Here is an 18,591-nt window from a genome sequence, read left to right on the forward strand (position 1 = left end):
CTTTTGTTGTGGTCATCCATGTACAATGCTTGGTGTCAGTCGATTTATCTCTTGTAAAAATAAAATACAGTGTGTGTGTGTGGGAAAAAAAAAAAATAAGTGGATTTTTCGATAAATTTCAGAAAATATGTCTATATAGTTAACAGGGTCTCCTCAATAGTCAAGAAAAGATAGACTGTTTTACATTAGAATTTCGGTACTAGTCCTATGTAAATGGAATGTGTCTTACTGGCAGCTGTATGAAAAATGCTTACTAGAGTAGCTCAGACTTTGTATTAAAGATAGGTGTGTGCATGAGTTTTGAAATAGACTGTAACAATTTAATTATATTCAAATAATAATATAAAAAATGTAAAATTCAAAAAAAAAAAGAAACGAAGACCCAACACAGCCAAAAATAAATAAATAAATAAATAAATAAATAATTATTTTAAAAAAAAAAAAAAGTTCACGTAACATTTTACCTGAAGTGGAAAATATTAACTCTAAGTAGACTGTGAAAAGTTAGATATGTATATTGTAATCCCCAAGGCAACTATTTAAAAAGTAATACAAAGAAAAATAACCAAAAAAGGCAATAGATAAGCTAAAATAGAATGCTGAAAATATGCAAATAATCCAAAAGAGGAGAAGAAAGGAGAGGAACAGGGGGAAAATAAACAGAGGGTGCAAACAGAACACAACAAAATAGTAGACCTAAATCTAACTATATCAATAATTACATTAATTGTAAACAGTCTAAACATACCAATTATTATGCCAGATGAGATTTTAAAAAACCAAGACTCAACTGTATGCTGTCTATAAGATGCCCACTTTAAATATGACAATATAGATAGGTTAAAAGTAAAAGGTTGGTTGTATAGCACAGGGGACTCTACTCAGTGCTCTGTGATGACCTAAATGGGAAGGAAATCCAAAAAAGAGGGGATATACATATATGTATAGCTGATTCACTTTGCTGTACGGTAGAAACTAATACAACATTGTAAAGCAACTATACTCCAATAAAAATTTTTTTAAAAATAATCACTTTGAGAAAACAATAGCAGTTAACAACAACAACAAAAAAGTAAAAGGATGGAAGAAAGATGTAACAGCAAACGCTAATCAAAACAATGTTGGAGTGGCCATTATTAATATCAAACCATGTAGATTTCAGAACAAGAAAACTAACGGTAGAAATATGAAGATGGCCTTGAATCCTACCTGTTTTTCAGCAATCTGTCTGGAAGAAGCAATTTATTCCATTCTCTAAACTCTGGTGCCAAGTGAAATTGCCCAGGACTAAAAAGCAGAGAAATGGATTTTTCTTGATTTGTCTCCCAGTGATCTCACCCAAGAGAGAAGAGTGCAAAGTGGTTTAGTAACTGCTGCCAACAAAGAGAAGCTGTGCTTGGAGTAGAAAGCAATGGAGACAACAACTTAAATTTAATGATCCTATGACCCAGGAATTCCACTCCTGGGTATAAACCCAACAGAAATGTGTACATATGTGCATGAAAAGGCATGTATTAGAATGTTCACAGCTGCACAAGTTGTAATAGTACAAATGGGAGACCACCCCAATGCGTATCAACACTAGAATGGATAAGTTGAGGAATATTCATGCAACAGAATGTTATACAGCAGTGAGAAAAAAGAAATAACAGTTATACACAGCAATATGCATAAATCTCAAAAACATACTTACTGAGCAGAAGTAAGACACAAGAGAAAATATACTTTACGATTCTATTTATATAATTTTCAAACACAGGTCACAGTAATCGATGATGTTAGAAATCAGTATCCTTGTAGGGGGGCGGCCCGTGGAGGATTTCTGGATACTGGGTCATGTTTTGTTTCTTGATCTAGGTGCTGGTTACATGGATGTGTTTATTGTGTAAAAATTAATTGAGCTATATCTTTTTGTGCAGTTTTCTATACATATCTTATGCCTCAATAAAAAGTTTAAAAATTAGTTCAAAATTCCATCACTTACTGATTTGTATACACTACTTTGATACTTGACGTGAATGTGATACAATTTAATGGGAGGTCCCCCAGACTCAGCTCTGTTCAGAGGTGACTCAAAATAAAGACCCAAGAATTACGGCAATACCCAGATCTGTCAGTAGGTGGCGCTGAATTACCCAACGCTGGACTTGGACAAATTTCGCTTTATTCAAATTGTCTCTATAGGCACATAACATAATTTCAGAAATGTACAAAGTTTCCCACGACAAACAGAGAAACAAAACAGCTTGCCATTCAAATGAACACAAGACATGGGGAGTGCAAGGCTAGAAGGAGCTTGTAAAGGAGAAATCCTTTGACTTCTTACGCTGTTTCTATTTGAGGTTGAATCCTATCCATTAGCTCATGTGATTTATCTAGGATGGAGACGGAGTCCGATTTGAAAAATCCACCTCTTAGCCTAATGAGGAGTTAAGCAAAAGTAGGAGTCCATACAAACACATTTTAAAAAAGCATAGTGACGTTTGCACGAAATATGTGACTTCTGTATACTTAAAATTCATGCCATTTCTCACATTGTAAACTGAGTTTGAGGCTGCTAGTGCTGGTAAGAAAGCATCAGAAATATATCTCCCAATGTTAATAAAAATGATAGCAGAAGGTGAGTGGGTAGTTTCAAGGTCTAACAGATCTTTAAAGTAGACAAAATTGGGTTATTGGGTTGGAGTGATGGTGGAGGGTATCACCATCTATTTCTTTCAAAAGAAAAAAAAAATGCAGTAGCTTTCACTTACAGCAAATGCTCAGAGGGTTTGCAAATGTAAAGCATTGTTTATTGCTGTTTCTCTTAGATTATGAAAACATTTAATCACACAGAGAATTCCAGAGAGTAATATGATAAACAACCTTGGACTCACCATCCAGAGTGGACAAATATTTGCCTTTTGTCCCATTTGCTCCAGTTTTTAACTACGTTTGTATATTACTGAAATGTCCTTGTGTAACTAAAGAACTTAGCAGGGCTACAGTCAGTCAATTCTGACTTATGCCAAATGCAATTTGTATAAAATTTGGGGGCTGAAAGATTGTGTAACTTAGCATTTCTTGTTTTATGGATGAAATGGTAGCAAACGGGAAGAAAGCTGCAGAATAATGCCATGGGTATTTCTATCACTTAAACCTTTTTTTTCTCCAAAGCAACTTCATATATAATTTCTCTTTTTACTCTGTGAAACAGTTAAGATCGCCATCAGTATAAATGTGATAGGGAAGGAAATGGAAACCCAGAGATTGTCTCTGGGTCTCACATCATATCTGGGATAAGAACCCCAGCCTCTGGACACATTTTATTTTGCGGCATGGCACAATGCCTGAGACCCCAGAGGACTTCTGAATTTGAGACCCACACTCACTGGATCAGATTTGGACTGTGGACCGGGTTGGCCCCCGGGTTGCCGCAGCCCACCCAGGCCTTCTGGGAATGGCAGGCACCCACAGGGCTGGATTCAGAACCCCTAGCCCACACAGAGTAGAACCAGAGATGTTTCAGGGTTAGGAGAGGTGCTTATGGGCCTCCATGATTTCCCTGGGGATCCTTGATTTCCCTGAAATGAGCCAGATGCCAAGGAGGATCTGGAACTGATGGGGCACCCCTTCAGCTGGGGCACCCAGCAGGGTAGAATGGAGCTTACTCCAGGCCCAGGTAGGACTTTGAAATGTTATGAATTGTGTTCAGCTGCCATCAGCTTGGGGAGCTACTCTTCCCTGGAGGATGCAGCGTCTGGTGCCCTTGGGCCCCGTTGCTGCGTGCTGTGTTCTCCACCAGGGCCTAGGAGTCTAAGAGCCTGAGCTTTGATTCCAGGCAGTCCTGGCTTGCCTGGCTATGCTGTCACTCACTAGCTGCGTGGCTTGGGCAACGCTACTGGACCTCTTTGCGCCTCAATAGCTTTGTCCGTAAAACAAGATGATTATGTAGTTCAGCACTGTCCAGCAGAAACTGTGTGAGCCACGTGTGTCATTGTAAACTTTCTAATGGTCACACTGAAAAAAGTGAGAAGGAGCAGGTGAAATTAATTTAAAAAATTATTTCCTTAACCCCAATAGATCCAAAATACTATCATTTCAATGTATAATCAGTATCAAAACATCACTTAGTGAGATATTTTCCATTCTTTCACGGGAAGGGAGCTACATCTTCAATATCCCACGTGCATTTACATTTACAGCACATCTCAGTTGAGAGCAGCTGTATTCCAAGGGCCCAGTAGCTCATATGGTGAGTGGCTGTTATTCAGGACAGCATAGGTCCTGCTCGTGGGGTTGTTGTGAGGATTAAGTGAGATTGGGTGTGAAAGCTGTTTAGCTGGACCGTTATTAATATTGCTACTATTATTTTTATTATCCTTATCAACAAAAAACATTCGTACACCCAGGTGAGCGTCTTCTTCACCCCGTTACTGACTCCTTGGACAGTGACTCAGGGGAGATTCCGCAGAGCCGAGCTAAAAGGACCCAGCTCTCCATGACTGTTTGAGTGACCTTCTCCATTGAGATAACCTGTGAGCACCATTCCTCCCATTCCCGTATGTATGCCCCTTTGTACTGTGACTCTGCCTCTCCTTCCACCAACAGGTGGAGACTATTTCTCCACCTGTTCAATCTGGGCTTGGCCATGGAACTTGCTTTGGTCAATGGGACATTAGAAAATGTGACACAAGTAGTGATTTGAAAAATGCTTGCACATGGGGCCTTGCTTTCATGCCCTGCTGGAAACTCTTCTGCCACCATGCAGATGAGCCCAGGCTAGCCTGTTGGGTGATGAGTGACACATGCCACTAGCAGACATCCAGCTAACTGCCAGACAAAAGAATGAGGCCTTCCTAGGCCATCCAGCTGAGCTAGTCCAGGCAAGAAAAGACACCTAGCTGATCCAAAGAACCATGAAAAAGTATAACTATTATTGTAAGTCACTAAGTTTTGGGGTGTTTTGTTATGCAGCAGAAACTGACTGATACATTTTTACTCAAGGCTCAGAAATTCCTCTTACCTTGTGGGGTAGTAGGGGTAGAAAGTGTGGCCATCCCCCATATTAATTATACAGGACAGGTTTCCAATGTAGGGAGAGAGGAACCATGTAAGGGAGATGGTGACATTGTCAAAGATGAAACTCTCATTGGACACTGTCAGCTTCAGGCCTGCAGATCAAAACTCAAAATACCATTTGCCGTTGCAAAGCAGATGTTTCTGTTTAAAACCTACTCTCTTCTATTTACCTGACCTTTATCTTCAGTGGGGCTTTTAAAGTTTTAAAAATTTTATTTTTACTTTTTAAAGTTCTTTTGAATTTTATTTTTCATTCCTAGGTAATACATGACCCAGATACAGAATTTGAAATGTACAAAAGGGTCTACAGTGAAAAGAAAGCCCTCCCCCACTGCTACCCCTCAGTTCCCCAGTTCTGCTCCCCAGAGGCAGCCATTGTTACCAGTCTCCTGGGTCTCCTTCCAGAGATACCTACACACTCACAAGCATGTACATACTTTTCTATTTATACAAATGGTGCTCTGTTCACTATTTGGCACCTTCCATTTTTTTCACTTAGTATATTTTGGAGATGTTCTATATGAATTCAGTTAGAGCTGCCTTATACTCTTTAATAGCTGCACAATGTACCCTAATTTATTTAACCAAGATCCATTGATTGTCTAAATGTATTTTATAATGTTTAAAAAGGCAAAAGGCAAAGCACCTTTAGGAAAATCTCCTTGGCTAGGGTGGCTGATGAATCATTGTTAGCAATTTAGTGCACATTAAATTTTACAAATTTGAGCTTCACAAGTTGGCCTGGAGGATGGGGTGAGGGGTAGAATTTGTGGTGGTTCACCCAGCCATGGGCTGATTGGTGCAGCACAATCTTTTGGTTTCTGACTTAAATGAGAAGGGAAAATATGTAAGAAGCTGAATGCAAATGAAAAGGACTTTCTTGAGATGGTCCGAAAGCCACTGTGGTTCTGATTGGTACTGATTCATGATCATCCGAGGAAACTCAGGATGCAGCAGGCCCTTCTGGGCACAGAGGCAGGAGGTTGGGGGCAGGGGATACTGCTGGAAGAAGTCCTTCCCTTCAGAAATCAGAAACTGATGGTGATCAGAACACACTGATTCACAAGGGACAAGATATTTGAAATCAAAGTCAGGACAGAAAATCTGGTCCATGTGGTAGCCAGACCCAACTCACCCCATAGCCCTAAGCTACCCGTCTGTCTGATGACAGCAAGGCTGCAACTGGCAGATCTCCAAGAGCACCCTTTGTCCAGGAGCAAAACCACCTAATGGAAAGTGCTGCCAGACCATGTGGCCTCTCTTCCCAGAAAATAGAACAAGACACCCTGCTCACTCTTATTCCACCCAAGTGTGTTCTGCAAACTAGTGCCACCCCACCTTCCTGCACCCTCTCCTCCGTGCAGCCCTCCTCCTCCTGTCCCCAAGGACCCCGCTCTCCTGGATGGCCCCTGGGGACCCCAACCTTCCCTGACTCATCTTTCCCCTTCAGAGCTCCTTGAACCATTACTCATGGACTTGGTAGAATTTGCCGTTCTGACCGATTAATTGGTTGGACAATGCATAATGTGGTGTCCCAGCTTGAGGGGAAATTTGCACTCACACTGTTACAGGAATGAACTCGATACAGCCATCTTGGAGGGTAATGTGGCAATGTCTACTAACATTTAAAATGCACGTACTCTGTGACCCAGCATTTCTGCTACTAGGGATCTCTCCTCTAAAAATAATCCCAGGCGCATGTCAAGATATATGCACAAGAATGCACAAGAGAGCACCGCAGAGTGATCCATAACAACAAAAACTCAGAAGCAACCAAAATGTCCATCAAGAGGGGAACGAGTTAAATAAATTTTGACATAATCTTATGATGGGATACTATGCAGTCATTAAAAGAATAAGGTAGTGACTTGGAGAGATGTCTAGGATATATTATTAAGTGAAAAAAATTGAGTTGTAGACATATACATCTATACATTCACACACAGCCATGTCTATGAAAACACTTTAAAAAGCAGGGAAGAATTTATTCTAAACAATTAAGAGTAGTTTCTTTATGAGGAATAGAATTGTAGAATTGAAGGGAGGGATTCTTCTTTCTTGATTTATAAAGCTTTTATAAATTCTGGTAATATGGGTTATTTTTATGGTTTTTTAGATTTGTAAAAGCCCCTGTGCATTCTAAAATGGCAGTCTACAGGGAGGGTGGTGGTTGAGTGGGTATGGCATGTGGGAATCCTTCCAATCAAGTAATCTTGGTTTTGTCTGTTGTGTTTATTGGGTCACCCCATGAGATTTAATTTGAAGGGTCCTGGGGTTAAAACAGTTTTTTTTTCAACTTCTGGCTTGATGGCTTGTTTTGCAACTGAACCTCCAATGCTTTACCCTGCAGCTAAGCCAGGTGGGGAGGGCAAGCCACAGGGCAGCAGTTTTGGGCGAGGAGGTCTCTTAGTGCTGAGCAGATCCACCCCCATGGATAGCTGCTCCCTCGGCTCCAAGGAGGGCTAGAGACAAGCAGGGAATTCCCACACCCAGGCGAGCTGGGGACTCACCTTCCCGGCACTGGTGCTGCACCCACAGGTAACTGCCCCGGCTGGGGCACAGGTCTCCAAAGTAGGTCCCATCTGCTGCCACCTGGCAGGCCTGCAGCCCCTGGCACTGGCCTGGGAGGCACCCACATCCCAGCGGAAGCAGAAACCGTGTGAAGGACATTAAGGGGTAGGGTCAGACAGAGATGAGTGACCTCGCATTCGTTCATTCACCCACCATCCCCCCAACAAGTACCTGCTGGTATCTACTGAAGACGGGGCACTGAGCCCGGTGCTGGGGGAGAAACAAGTAGGATTCCTGCCCTCAAATATCTCAGGGTCCAGCACAATGGTTCCCAAACTTCGGAATACCAGAACCCCCTGGAGGGCTTGTGAAGACACAAATTTCCAGACCCTGATTCTGATTCAGTAGATTTGGAGGGCAGCTTGAGAATTTGCTTTTCTAACAAACTTCCAGGAGATGTCGATGCTGCTGGCCCAGGGACCCCACTTTGAGAACCACTGGTCCAGTGGAATCTACTCAGATGGTCTAAGGTAGAAACCTACACCCTGAGAACTGGCAAAGAGGGCACAAGATTAGGAACCCTGAGTCTGCCAGGGGCACCAGGTGCCCACAGGAGGGAGGAGTGTGGAGACCCCAGGCCAGAAGCTTCAGGGTCATCCCAACACCCGTTCCCTCCGCCCATGTAGACATAATAGATGCCTACAGAGAGGCCTGGAGAAGGGACAGGCAGGTGCTGTGGCCCTGGTTCCCTCCTTGGCTTGAGAGCATCCTATGGCTCTGCCCTGCACTACATCACTTTCCTTGTTGTCTTTCGCATCTTAGAAACCCATGCTTGCTCCAGGCTTTGGCATACTTAAATGCTCTTTTCCTGTCCGGTTGCTTAGTCAGGCAAGCCCCACCCCCTCCTCAGATGCTCTTCTGGCCCTGGTTCCTCCCCAGCTGTTATGGTTTTGTGTCCCCCTCACCCGGTTTTTAGCCATGGGCTGATGACTCCTTGATCTATGTCTCTTGTTTAGCTCTCTCTTGAGTTCCTATCCTGTATGTCCAATTGTCTACACAGCATCTCCACTTGGACGTCACAGGGCACCCCAGGCTTCTCATATCCTGAAATGAGGTCTTGATCTCTGATTTGGGTTGAAGTGTGTCCCCTCTAAAAGGTGTCTTGAAGTCCTAACCTTTGTTACCTGTGAATGTGAGCTTATTTGGAAACAGGGTCTTTGCAAACATAATCAAGTTAAGATGAGGTCATTAGGGTGAGCCCTTAATCCAGTATGACTGCTGTCCTTTGGACACAGAGACAGGGCATGTGAAGCTGGAAGCAGAGATTAGAGAGATGCACCTACAAGGGTTTGTGGCCAAGCATTGCTGACAAATACCGGATGCTAGAAGAGGAAAGGAAGGGCTCTCCCCTGCAGGTTTCGGAGGTAGAGAAGTCCAGCTGACACCTTGATTTTGGACTCAGCCTCCAGACTGCAAGAGAATGTGTTTCTGTTGTTTTAAGCCACCCAGTTTGTGCTACTTGGTAAGGCAGCCCTAGGACATGAATACAATCTCCCTCCTCCACCTTTGCCACCACCTGCTCCTCCCCCAGCCTCTCCTCTCAATGCCAGGGTCATCCTGGACTCGCATCATTGACAAGTCCTGTCAGTACTTCCTTCTGTTTCTGGAATCTGTCCATTTCTCTCCATCTGCATTGCCCTCCAGCCTCCAGCCTCTCTCACCTGGGTTTCTGGCATCAGCCTCCCTTGTTTGGATTCACAGCAGCCTGCAGGCAGCTTTAAAATACACCTGGCCGTGATCCTCCCCTGCTCAAAACCCTCCAGTGCCTCCCCAACATCCTGGGGCTAGGGTCTGGGTTCCTCAGGCACTAGTGCCCCACCTCCCCCCGTGCTGAGTGCTTTGCAGTTCCCTGCTCCTACCGTGCTCTTCCTCGGACTTGCATGGGTTCTTCCCTCTCCCCAGAACACCCGTCCCCATTCACCCAGCTGTCCTTTTCCTGCGTGACTCCTATCATATCTTCAGGTCTCAGCTTAGATCTCACCTCCTCTGGGAAGGTGGCCAGCCCTTTGACCGTTGGCCCACAGATCCACCCTCACCCCACTTGGTTCCAAATTGCAGGGAACTACATTTCCCAAACTCCCCTGTACACTGGCAGGCGCTGATGGAAGACTGAAGACGACGTAGTAACTTCCAATGGCTGCTGTAACAAACTACAAAAGCGTAGTGGCATAAAACAGCACCTTTATTACCTCACCTTTGTGGAGGTCAGAGGTCTGGGTGGGCTCAGCTGGGCTCTGCTCAGGGTATCACAGGGCTGAAATCAAGGTGTCACAGAGGCTCTGGGGAGGAATCTACTCCCAGTCTCATTCTTCTTGTTGGCTGAATTCAGTTCCTTGGGACTGTAGGACTGAGGTCCCATTTCCTTGCTGGCTATCAGCTGGGACCACCCTAAGCTCTTAGAGGCCTCTCTCCAGTCCTCCCATGTGACCCCCTGTCTCTCAGAGCTGGCAATGAGGCATCAGATCTGTCTCATACTTGAATCTCACTGACTTCTCCAACTGCCACACCTCTCTTATGCTTCTAGCCAGAGAGAATTCTCTGCTTTGAGGGGCTCAGGTGATTAGATTGTACCCACTTGGATAATCCAGGATAATCTCCCTATTTTAAGATTATCGACCATAATTACATGTACAAAGACCCTTTTGCCACGTAAGTTAACATATTCATGGGCATGGCATCTCATCATACCCGCAGTTCCAGGGATTAGGGTGGGAATTTGGGGGTTCAAAGTCTGCCTGCGCCAGATGGGAAGAGGTACAGGGCAGGGTGCTTTTTTGCCCTCTCTCTCACCACATCTACTCTGCAGCTCCAGCTCCCTCTGGCCAGTCCCTCCCTCCGTGATCCTTGCTCCCACAGGGCAGATCATGGTTCTAGCACCTGCCGGGTGGCCCTGACTTCTGGTTTTGGTGTGACATCCCCCATGGTTGTCCCTCCAGCCCTTTGGGGTGGTAGCGGCTTTCTGCTCCTCTAATCTCAGGGTTGGATCATCATCTCCTATTTGGCTTCTCAGCACTTCCGTGACTTGGGTAACCAATTCCCTGCATTAAATTCCCTCTGTTGGAAGACCTAGCATGATTTCTGTTTTCCTGCTGGGACCCAGTTTGCTATACCCCTCAGTGTGAGATCTGTACCCTACTAGGTGCATCCACAGCACTAGACTATAATCTCCAGGAGAGAGGGAATGTTTTGTTTTGCTTTGTTTTTGTTCACTGCTCTATCTCCAGCACACAGAACAGTACCTGATACATAGCAGGTACAAAATGAGTCTTGCATGAGTAACTAAACAGCACCTTTTCTCCCTTCTGTGTGACATTGAGCACAGTGCTAGGTAATTGCCTGTATTTGTATCTGTCTCCCCATTAGACTGTGACCTCTTCGAAGAACAGATTGTGTTTGATTCATCCCTGCATCCAAAGAGCCCAAGATAGTGCATGGCACAATTTTGGTGCTCAATAAACGTCTATCAGCAAACTGACTGAATGAATGAGTGATGGTGACGCTTAGGTACAAACAGACCCCCTGGGGCTCTGCCCAGATCTCCTCCAACCCTCCCCAAAAGGATGCAGGGCTCCCATCCAATGTGCCCTCTGGGTGTGGCTACAAGGTTTGGAAGCTTGCATCTGGGCCTTTGAGGAAATAGCCCACTGAGCTCCATCTGTGAGGGGAGGCACACCCATCGGCCCGTCCAGCCCAGGCCTTTCCTCCTTGGGGGGCCACAGCCTCAGGAATGCTGCGGCAACGAGGCGAGCCGAAGAGAACCAACTGGCTGATTTTGGCATTTCTTTCCCCCACGCCTGCTCTGAGGGGAGCAGGGGTGATGTGGGTCAGACATGGCGGGGAGAGGTGCAAGTTTCTTTCCAAGGGAGAATCCTTGTCACCAGACAAACGTGGCTCAGAGGCAGATTTAATCTGATTTAGAAAAATAAGACCCTAGAGAAACTCTCCCACGTGAAGGAGAGATACCATCCAGAACAGGAGAGATACAACCTGGAAAGTTTGTTTGTTTCAGGACTATTCATAATAGCAAGGATTAAGCAACAATCCGCACATCTCTCAATAGAGGAAAAGACAAACTATGATATAGTTACATAATAAATGAAACAAACTAGTACAACATGTATTAAGACAGATGATACGAATCTAATGTTTTATTCATTTCTGTAATGAGAGAATCTTAAGCAAATATGGCATAATGCTAAGATTTGACAAAGTTGGGTAGTGGGTCCAGGGGATTTCATTGAAATTTTTTTCATTCTTGTCTGTGCGTTTGAAGTATTTCAAAATTTTAAAAATTTAAATTAAAAAAAAAGAAAGCAATGTTTTTGCACCCAGTTGAGGTGGGGAGCAAAATGTCCATCTGACCCATTGGGTGGGTTTGATGTCAGGTGAAGGGTGAGCCACGGCCCCCTTACTCCCCTGCTTGGTGCTGTGGGAAGACTGGCCAGTTTTCCTATATGATGGAGACCCAAGGTCAGATATGAAGATTGTTCAATCCTTCCAGACCCCTTTGCTGGGCACAGGACACCAGGAAGTGCCCTGCACTTGCAGCCAGAGCTACAGAGCCCTTGGGCCCTACCTGCCACTTCATCCTTGACACTGACCCAGCTGCATTCCTCCTCCAGGTCTGAGGGGTCCTCAGTGTCCTGGATGCAATAATGAGGAGTCTGGCACCCATAGAAAGCATCCTGGATCTGGATCACCTCCCCTGAGCCACAGTGCATGGTGGCATTGAGGCTCTCGCAGGCCAGACTCTGGCCGACACCTGTGGCAAAGGTAAGGTGACACCTTAGGAGGGCTCGTGGTCACAGATGGGCAAGTGGCCAGGTGATGGGAAGCAGAGGGGTCTCAGGGGTCAGGACTGTGAGATGCAAGGACACAGTGGGAGCTGACTCAGCAGGGGTGAGAAACAATGTGATGGGCAAGAGCATGGCTCTGGGCCCAGACTGCCCAGGGTCAGGGCCAGCCCAGCCACACTCGGGCTGTGTGGTCTTCTGCAAGTTATTCAGCTTCTCCGTGCCTCCTCTTTATTGGGGGGGGAGTCAATATCACACCCCATAGAGTCGTTAGGAGGATCAAATGAGTCTGTACATGTAGGGTCAGGGCTGTAAAAGTGGCAACTATCATTCCACCTGTTTCGAGTGCCTTCCCTGAGACTTATCTGAAAACAATGCCTGGCACATCATAGATGCTAAACAAGCAATTGTTGAATGCATGAGTGATTTCATTGAGTCTTCATACCAGTCCTGTGAGCTGCACTATTATCCTCCCCTGTGGTAACATCGGGCTCTGTGGGGTCACTGTGCTGAGACCCCACTCCAGCCCAGCTCCTGGCATGTGGTCTATGCTCAGTAAACATTTGTTGATAAAGAATGACCTGGCTCAGATGTGCACAGCAGAAAGTGGGAAACACTGGCTTCAGACTCAGGCCCGTCTGCCTGGTGGGACCGCCACAGGGCAGGGGTTGAGATCAAAATCTGTGTTCATTTCCTAATGGCTGCTGTAACAAATGACCACAAACTTAGTGGCTTAAACAGCACAAATTTATCTTCTTACAGTTATGGTCAGAAGTTCAAAATGGGCTTTACTGGGCTAATATCAAGGTGTGGGCAGGGCTGGTTCCTTCTGGAGCCTCTAGGGGAGAAGCTATTCTCTTGCCTTTTCCAGCTTCTAGAGGCTGCCCCTTCCTTCACCTTCAAAGCCAGCAGCACAGTGTCTCCCAGTCTCTCTCTCTGATCTTCACGTCTCATCTCTGTCACCGCCCAGCTGTGTGGCCTTGGACAAGGAACTTACCCTTTCTGAGCATCACTTTTCTTAGCTTTATCATGGGCCTGCAACAGAATGATGGAGGTATTTCTACTGTGTGATGAATAAGTGCACAGAGGCATGTACAGCTCAATGCGTGGAACTCCTGCTGGTTGTATGTTAGCTCTTCATAGTGTGACCTCGTGCCAGGGCCTGCAAGACCCTGGGGGCTGACGGTGCTGAGACAGGCTTGCAGTGGGGGTGGGGAAGGGGATGGGGCTTGAGTGGGAGCTTTGGTAAGAAGTGAGGAAGTTGCATAACCCACAGGTCCACAAAGCTTTCGAGTTTTCAGAATCGGCCAGGCAGGAAAGTTAAGCTTGCATGGCATCTATAAAGCTGAGCATGGGGGAAATAGAGCAGGGGTCCCAGTAAGTGTCTGAACCCAGACTGGGGCCTGGGCGCCAGAGTCTCCAATGAGGGGCTTAGAACCAGGGAAGGGACTGGGCCCGGAAGCCCAGAACCTTCTGTCAAGGCTGGCTTGAGGGTCAGGGGACCACGAGGTAGCTCAGCTCCAAGACCAGGCCCCCATGGCAGGCAGGACCCAGTGCGGGTCTCGGGCCACTCCTGCAGGGACTCGCACACACAGTCCCCAGGAGGGGGTTCCCAGGGCCCACAAAAGGGGCCTACCACAGGCAGCAGCTGGAAAGGGCACAAGAGCAGAGTGTGGGGGGATTTGGGAGTTGGGAGTGGGGTGCGGGGGTGAGGGGCTCAAAGCCAGGCTGACCAGGGAGCGAGAGTCAAGGGTGAGTGAGAACAGCCTCCTGGGACCACATCTGTCTTCATGGGAAGACTGGAAAAGGAGAGGAAATAGGGCCGAGCATTTCCCTCTAATGTGGGTTATGAGAGGGGAAGACAGACAAGTGAGACTAGAGGGCAGGTAGACAGGTAAGTGGACAGGGAGAGAGCGGGACACGAGCTGGAGAGATGAAGTGAGAGACAGAGCATCACACAGCCGGAGACTGTGGGCATTTAGAGAGATAGAGACAGAGAGACAGAGAGAGACAGGAAAAGAGAGACAGAGCAAGACAGAAGGAGATGCAGACAGATAGAGACAAAGAGAGAGAGACAGAAAAAGAAGGAAGGAGGGAGACCCCACAGCACAGGCCAGCTCACCAAACTCGCAGATGAAGGCGAACTCCTGCGTGCAGTTGTCCGAGGACGACCACCCAAAGGAAGGGTCTCTCCCAACGTAGCCGCAGGGGTTGGTTACAGAAGCATCCTGCCCTCGGCGCCAGTGGCTGTAGCTCACATTTGAGGTGTCCAGCCAGGTCTTGGGCCCTGGGATGGGAATATGACCACCAGGACTTGGAAGGGTCCTCCTGATCCTGGTGTGTACAGAGCTTGCCCCAACTCCGCTCCTTGTGTGCAGTGGGTGCTCAGGCAGTGCTGACAGGCTGAAGGCCTCTCTGTCCCATGCCAGTGAAGGGGCATCACCTAGCCACTCTCTTCCAAGATAAGGTCTCAGCCTACAAACCGGGGTGCCGAGCCCAAGAGCCCATACAAACAGGTTTGAGTAAATAGATGATGCTTCCAGTAATGTCTAACCACAATTTAAAATAGAGCACAGGACTTCCCTGGTGGCACAGTGGTTAAGAATCCGCCTGCCAATGCAGGGGACACAGGTTCGATCCCTGGTCCGGGAAGATCCCACATGCTGCGGAGCAACTAAGCCTGTGTGCCACAACTAGTGAGCCTGTGCTCTAGAGCCCGCAAGCCTCTACTGCTGAAGCCCGTGAGCCACAACTGCTGAAGCCCACGAGCTCTAGGGCCCAGGTGCCTCAACTACTGAGCCCGCATGCTGCAACTACTGAAGCCCGCACGCCTAGAGACCGTGCTCCATAACAAGAGAAGCCACCGCAATGAGAAGCCCGCACACGGCAACAAAGAGTAGCCCCCGCTCACCGCAACTAGAGAAAGCCCATGCGCAGCAATGAAGACCCAATGCAGCCAAAAAACTAATAATAAATTTAAAAATAAAATAGAAAAGAGCACAGAAGTGTGCCTCGGGATGGCAAAAGACACTCCAGAGAGAAGCAGGGGCCCTTGTCAAATATACTTGGGCAGCACTGAGTTAAAGTGGAAGCAATTTTCATGATTTTGGTACTCTTCAGAGCCTTGAATACACCAGCATGATTGTTGAAGAAGTGTGTGTGTGTGTGTGTGTGTGTGTGTGTGTGTGTGTAATACAGAGGTACACCAGAGATCTAGAAAACACTGGATATAAACTATTTACTGTGAAGACTCAAAAATACATTTACCATTTTTTTAAGGAAAAGAAATCCATACATATGGTTGAAAAAATTCAAAGAACACAAAAGGGTATAAAGTGAAAACATCGTCCCTCTTTCAACCTATGGACTACTCCCATTATTGTTATGTTTCTTGAAAATTGTTCCAGGATGAATTGTATCCATACATCAACATTTATGAATGCCTGAAATCTAGTTACACAAATGCCATCATATCGCACACAGCCAGGACAGTCCCTTGCTCCTTAAAGAACACTGAGCAATGGAGGTTAGGACGTATCAGCCTACTCAGATCTACCCCATTTTCTGTACCAGCCATGCGGTATCCCTTGGAGATTTTAAATAGACACGCTCCTTTAACTGCATGTGAATGGGTGTCTGATATACAGAAATCCACAATTTCTGCATCTACAAAGCAAGAAACCATTCAATAGATGTTGCCTGAAGATGCATTTTGGAATTCAAATCCCTTGGCTGTGAGTTTCCTAAAATGAGCTTCCCCAGCTGCTCCTTTATTAAAGTATTTCCATCCACGCTGGTACATTTCTACAGGTGTTCAGCCCAGACCAAGCTACTCATTTCTAAAACCCAGCAGCTTCTACTGAGCAATGGGAGGGAGCAGGACGCTGTCATCTTGAGCAAGTCATTTCATCCCTCTGGACTTATTTTCCTCATTCATAAAATAAGAGTAGCAGTGCTTGTCTCATGGGGCAGGGGTAAGGCTTAAATACGGACATCCATTTTTTGTTGTGTACGGACACTGGGAAAACAAAAACGGCCAGAAGAATGGTTCCTTCCCTTGAAGAGCTCGTAGTCTGGGGGGAAGACACCTAAAAACCGAAGTCATGCCAAAAGTGCTCTCCTAAGTGTGTGGACAAGATCCTACAGGTGCAAAGAGGAGGACTCCCCTGAACGTGCGGGGGTTGGAGGAAGGGGTCCTCACCGAGCGAAGGATAAGGTAGGGTTTCCAGGACAGCTGTTACCATGAGACTGTCTAACGTGAATTGAGCTGTGCTAAGCACTTAACGCACTTCAGCTCATAACAAGTGGGGGAAGGACATGTGGAAGTGCTTTGAAAATAGCTTAGTCATTATTTCCTGAGACTCTGTTTTCCCATCTGTAAAATAGGGACAACAATCATAACGGTCTCATCGGTTATGATAAGGATTCACTGTGAAAATGGACGTGAAGCAGTCAGGAGAGTGCCAGGCACTATTCTAGCAAGAACTGAAGAAGCCATAGCTAGTCTTAGGCACAAGCAAAGAAAGGGACATTTCTAGCATGTCAGCTACAAGCTGGATTCTGTGCTAGGTACTGCACAAGAATTATTTTATTTGATCCACAAAACAACCAAAAAGGAGGGTCTCCTTACCATGAGAATTGGGACGTACTAATTTGTCCCATGGAGTTCTGGGTAAGAAACTATGGTGAGAATCACAGCCACAAGCTCCCCATAAAACATAATTATCACGGCACCTACCTTCTGTAGTTCCATTCCAAGCCAAGTTCCCTGTGAGTCCAATCCACCATTCCGTGTCGTGGATGAGGTGCTTCTGCAGAAATAGCTGGGTGCCTTCTCCATGAATAAAAACCAAATGGCCTCCTTGCTCCTCGCACCAGCTCTGGGCACCATAGAAGGTGCGGCCGAGAGGCACAAATTCATAACAAGCATCTCTAAAAGCCACTTGGCTCTTAGGGCAAAAGCTGCCATCCTCTGGCTTAGCCGTAATGGCCCTAAACCCCAGAGCAAGCCCCAAGAGTACCAAGGCCAAGGTGCTTATCCTTGAACCATGGCTGGAGCATCTGGATGGGCCTGGCTCTCAGGTCCTTCATATGCTCGTGCCTTCACAACTGACTGCCATCCATCTTTCCTTCTCTTGTTGTATCACATAATCGTGACTAACTTCTTGTTTAAGAGACAAAAGACTCAGAATGAATGTGTCTGCATTTTTGCTTCCCCCAGCTCTTTGTTCCATGCAGTTCCAAATCCAATTAATTTGCAAAAAGGTCTTGTAGAGAAAGATAAAGTTGCTGTATCACTTGTCTGCTTGTCATTGGGTCAACCATTAGCTTCCGATAAAAATTCCTTGTTATTGGTTTTTATGTCACTACCCTTCAGGGCTAAATGTTTCACGAGGAGCCATCAGCTTGTGGGAAGTATGCGATAAAAGAAAACTGGCAGGAAAGCTATAGTTATGGATGGTAAAGAAACCAAGTTGTGCTCATATCCAGCCCCATTGTCTGCAGTGGCCACTGTGCCCAGATGACAATCACATTCTCCCCAACATGGCTTCAATCCTAATGGAGATTTTTCTGCTCTCTGACTCATCACATTACCACTCATGCCTGTTTGAGAATAAAAATTTCCTACAAAATTTATTCGATGTCATCATGAAAATAAGCTTTTAAAACTTCAAACCTGCCCATCCTCACCTACTGCCTAAACCCTCCAACAGGTGTCCATGGTCAATGGATCAAGTTCAAACCTCCTGGCTTTGTATTCAAGGCCCTATATGAAATGATCTCTGACAATGTTTCCAAACACACCCCCAGAATGTGGGGAAACATGCTCTCTCACCAATTGCTGATGCAAGTATAAATTGGTACAACCTCTATTGTGGGTAGTGTGACAATATCTATCAAATACCTATCAACATTTTAAAAAGTACAAGCTCTGTAATGGAGCAATTCCACTTCTAGGAACTTTACCTACAGATGAATTCATACATATGTGACATGTCATATATATATATATAAGGTTATTTATTGCAGAATTTTGTAAGAAGGAAAGATGGGAAACAATCTAAACGTCCATTTAAAGAAAACTGGTTAATAAGACGTGGTACATCCTAAATAGCCACTAAAACACGAACATATTCTTTGTATACAAATTCGGGAGGATCTCTAA

General features: G+C 45.8%; 1 protein-coding gene across 1 annotated transcript in view; it reads right to left on the reverse strand.

Annotated features, from left to right (window-relative positions):
• The window catches only part of LOC132352975 (polycystin-1-like protein 2), an 84,057-nt gene extending 65,947 nt beyond the window's left edge, over positions 1 to 18,110 (reverse strand). The window contains 6 exon segments of the mRNA XM_059903772.1: positions 5,006 to 5,153; positions 7,572 to 7,682; positions 12,209 to 12,394; positions 14,548 to 14,712; positions 17,164 to 17,486; positions 18,103 to 18,110. Of these exon segments, the coding sequence (XP_059759755.1) occupies positions 5,006 to 5,153; positions 7,572 to 7,682; positions 12,209 to 12,394; positions 14,548 to 14,712; positions 17,164 to 17,486; positions 18,103 to 18,110 (941 nt within the window).
• Between the last annotated feature and the right edge of the window lie 481 nt (positions 18,111 to 18,591).

Source organism: Balaenoptera ricei, chromosome 19 (assembly GCF_028023285.1).
Source record: "Balaenoptera ricei isolate mBalRic1 chromosome 19, mBalRic1.hap2, whole genome shotgun sequence".
Lineage (NCBI taxonomy): Eukaryota > Metazoa > Chordata > Mammalia > Artiodactyla > Balaenopteridae > Balaenoptera > Balaenoptera ricei.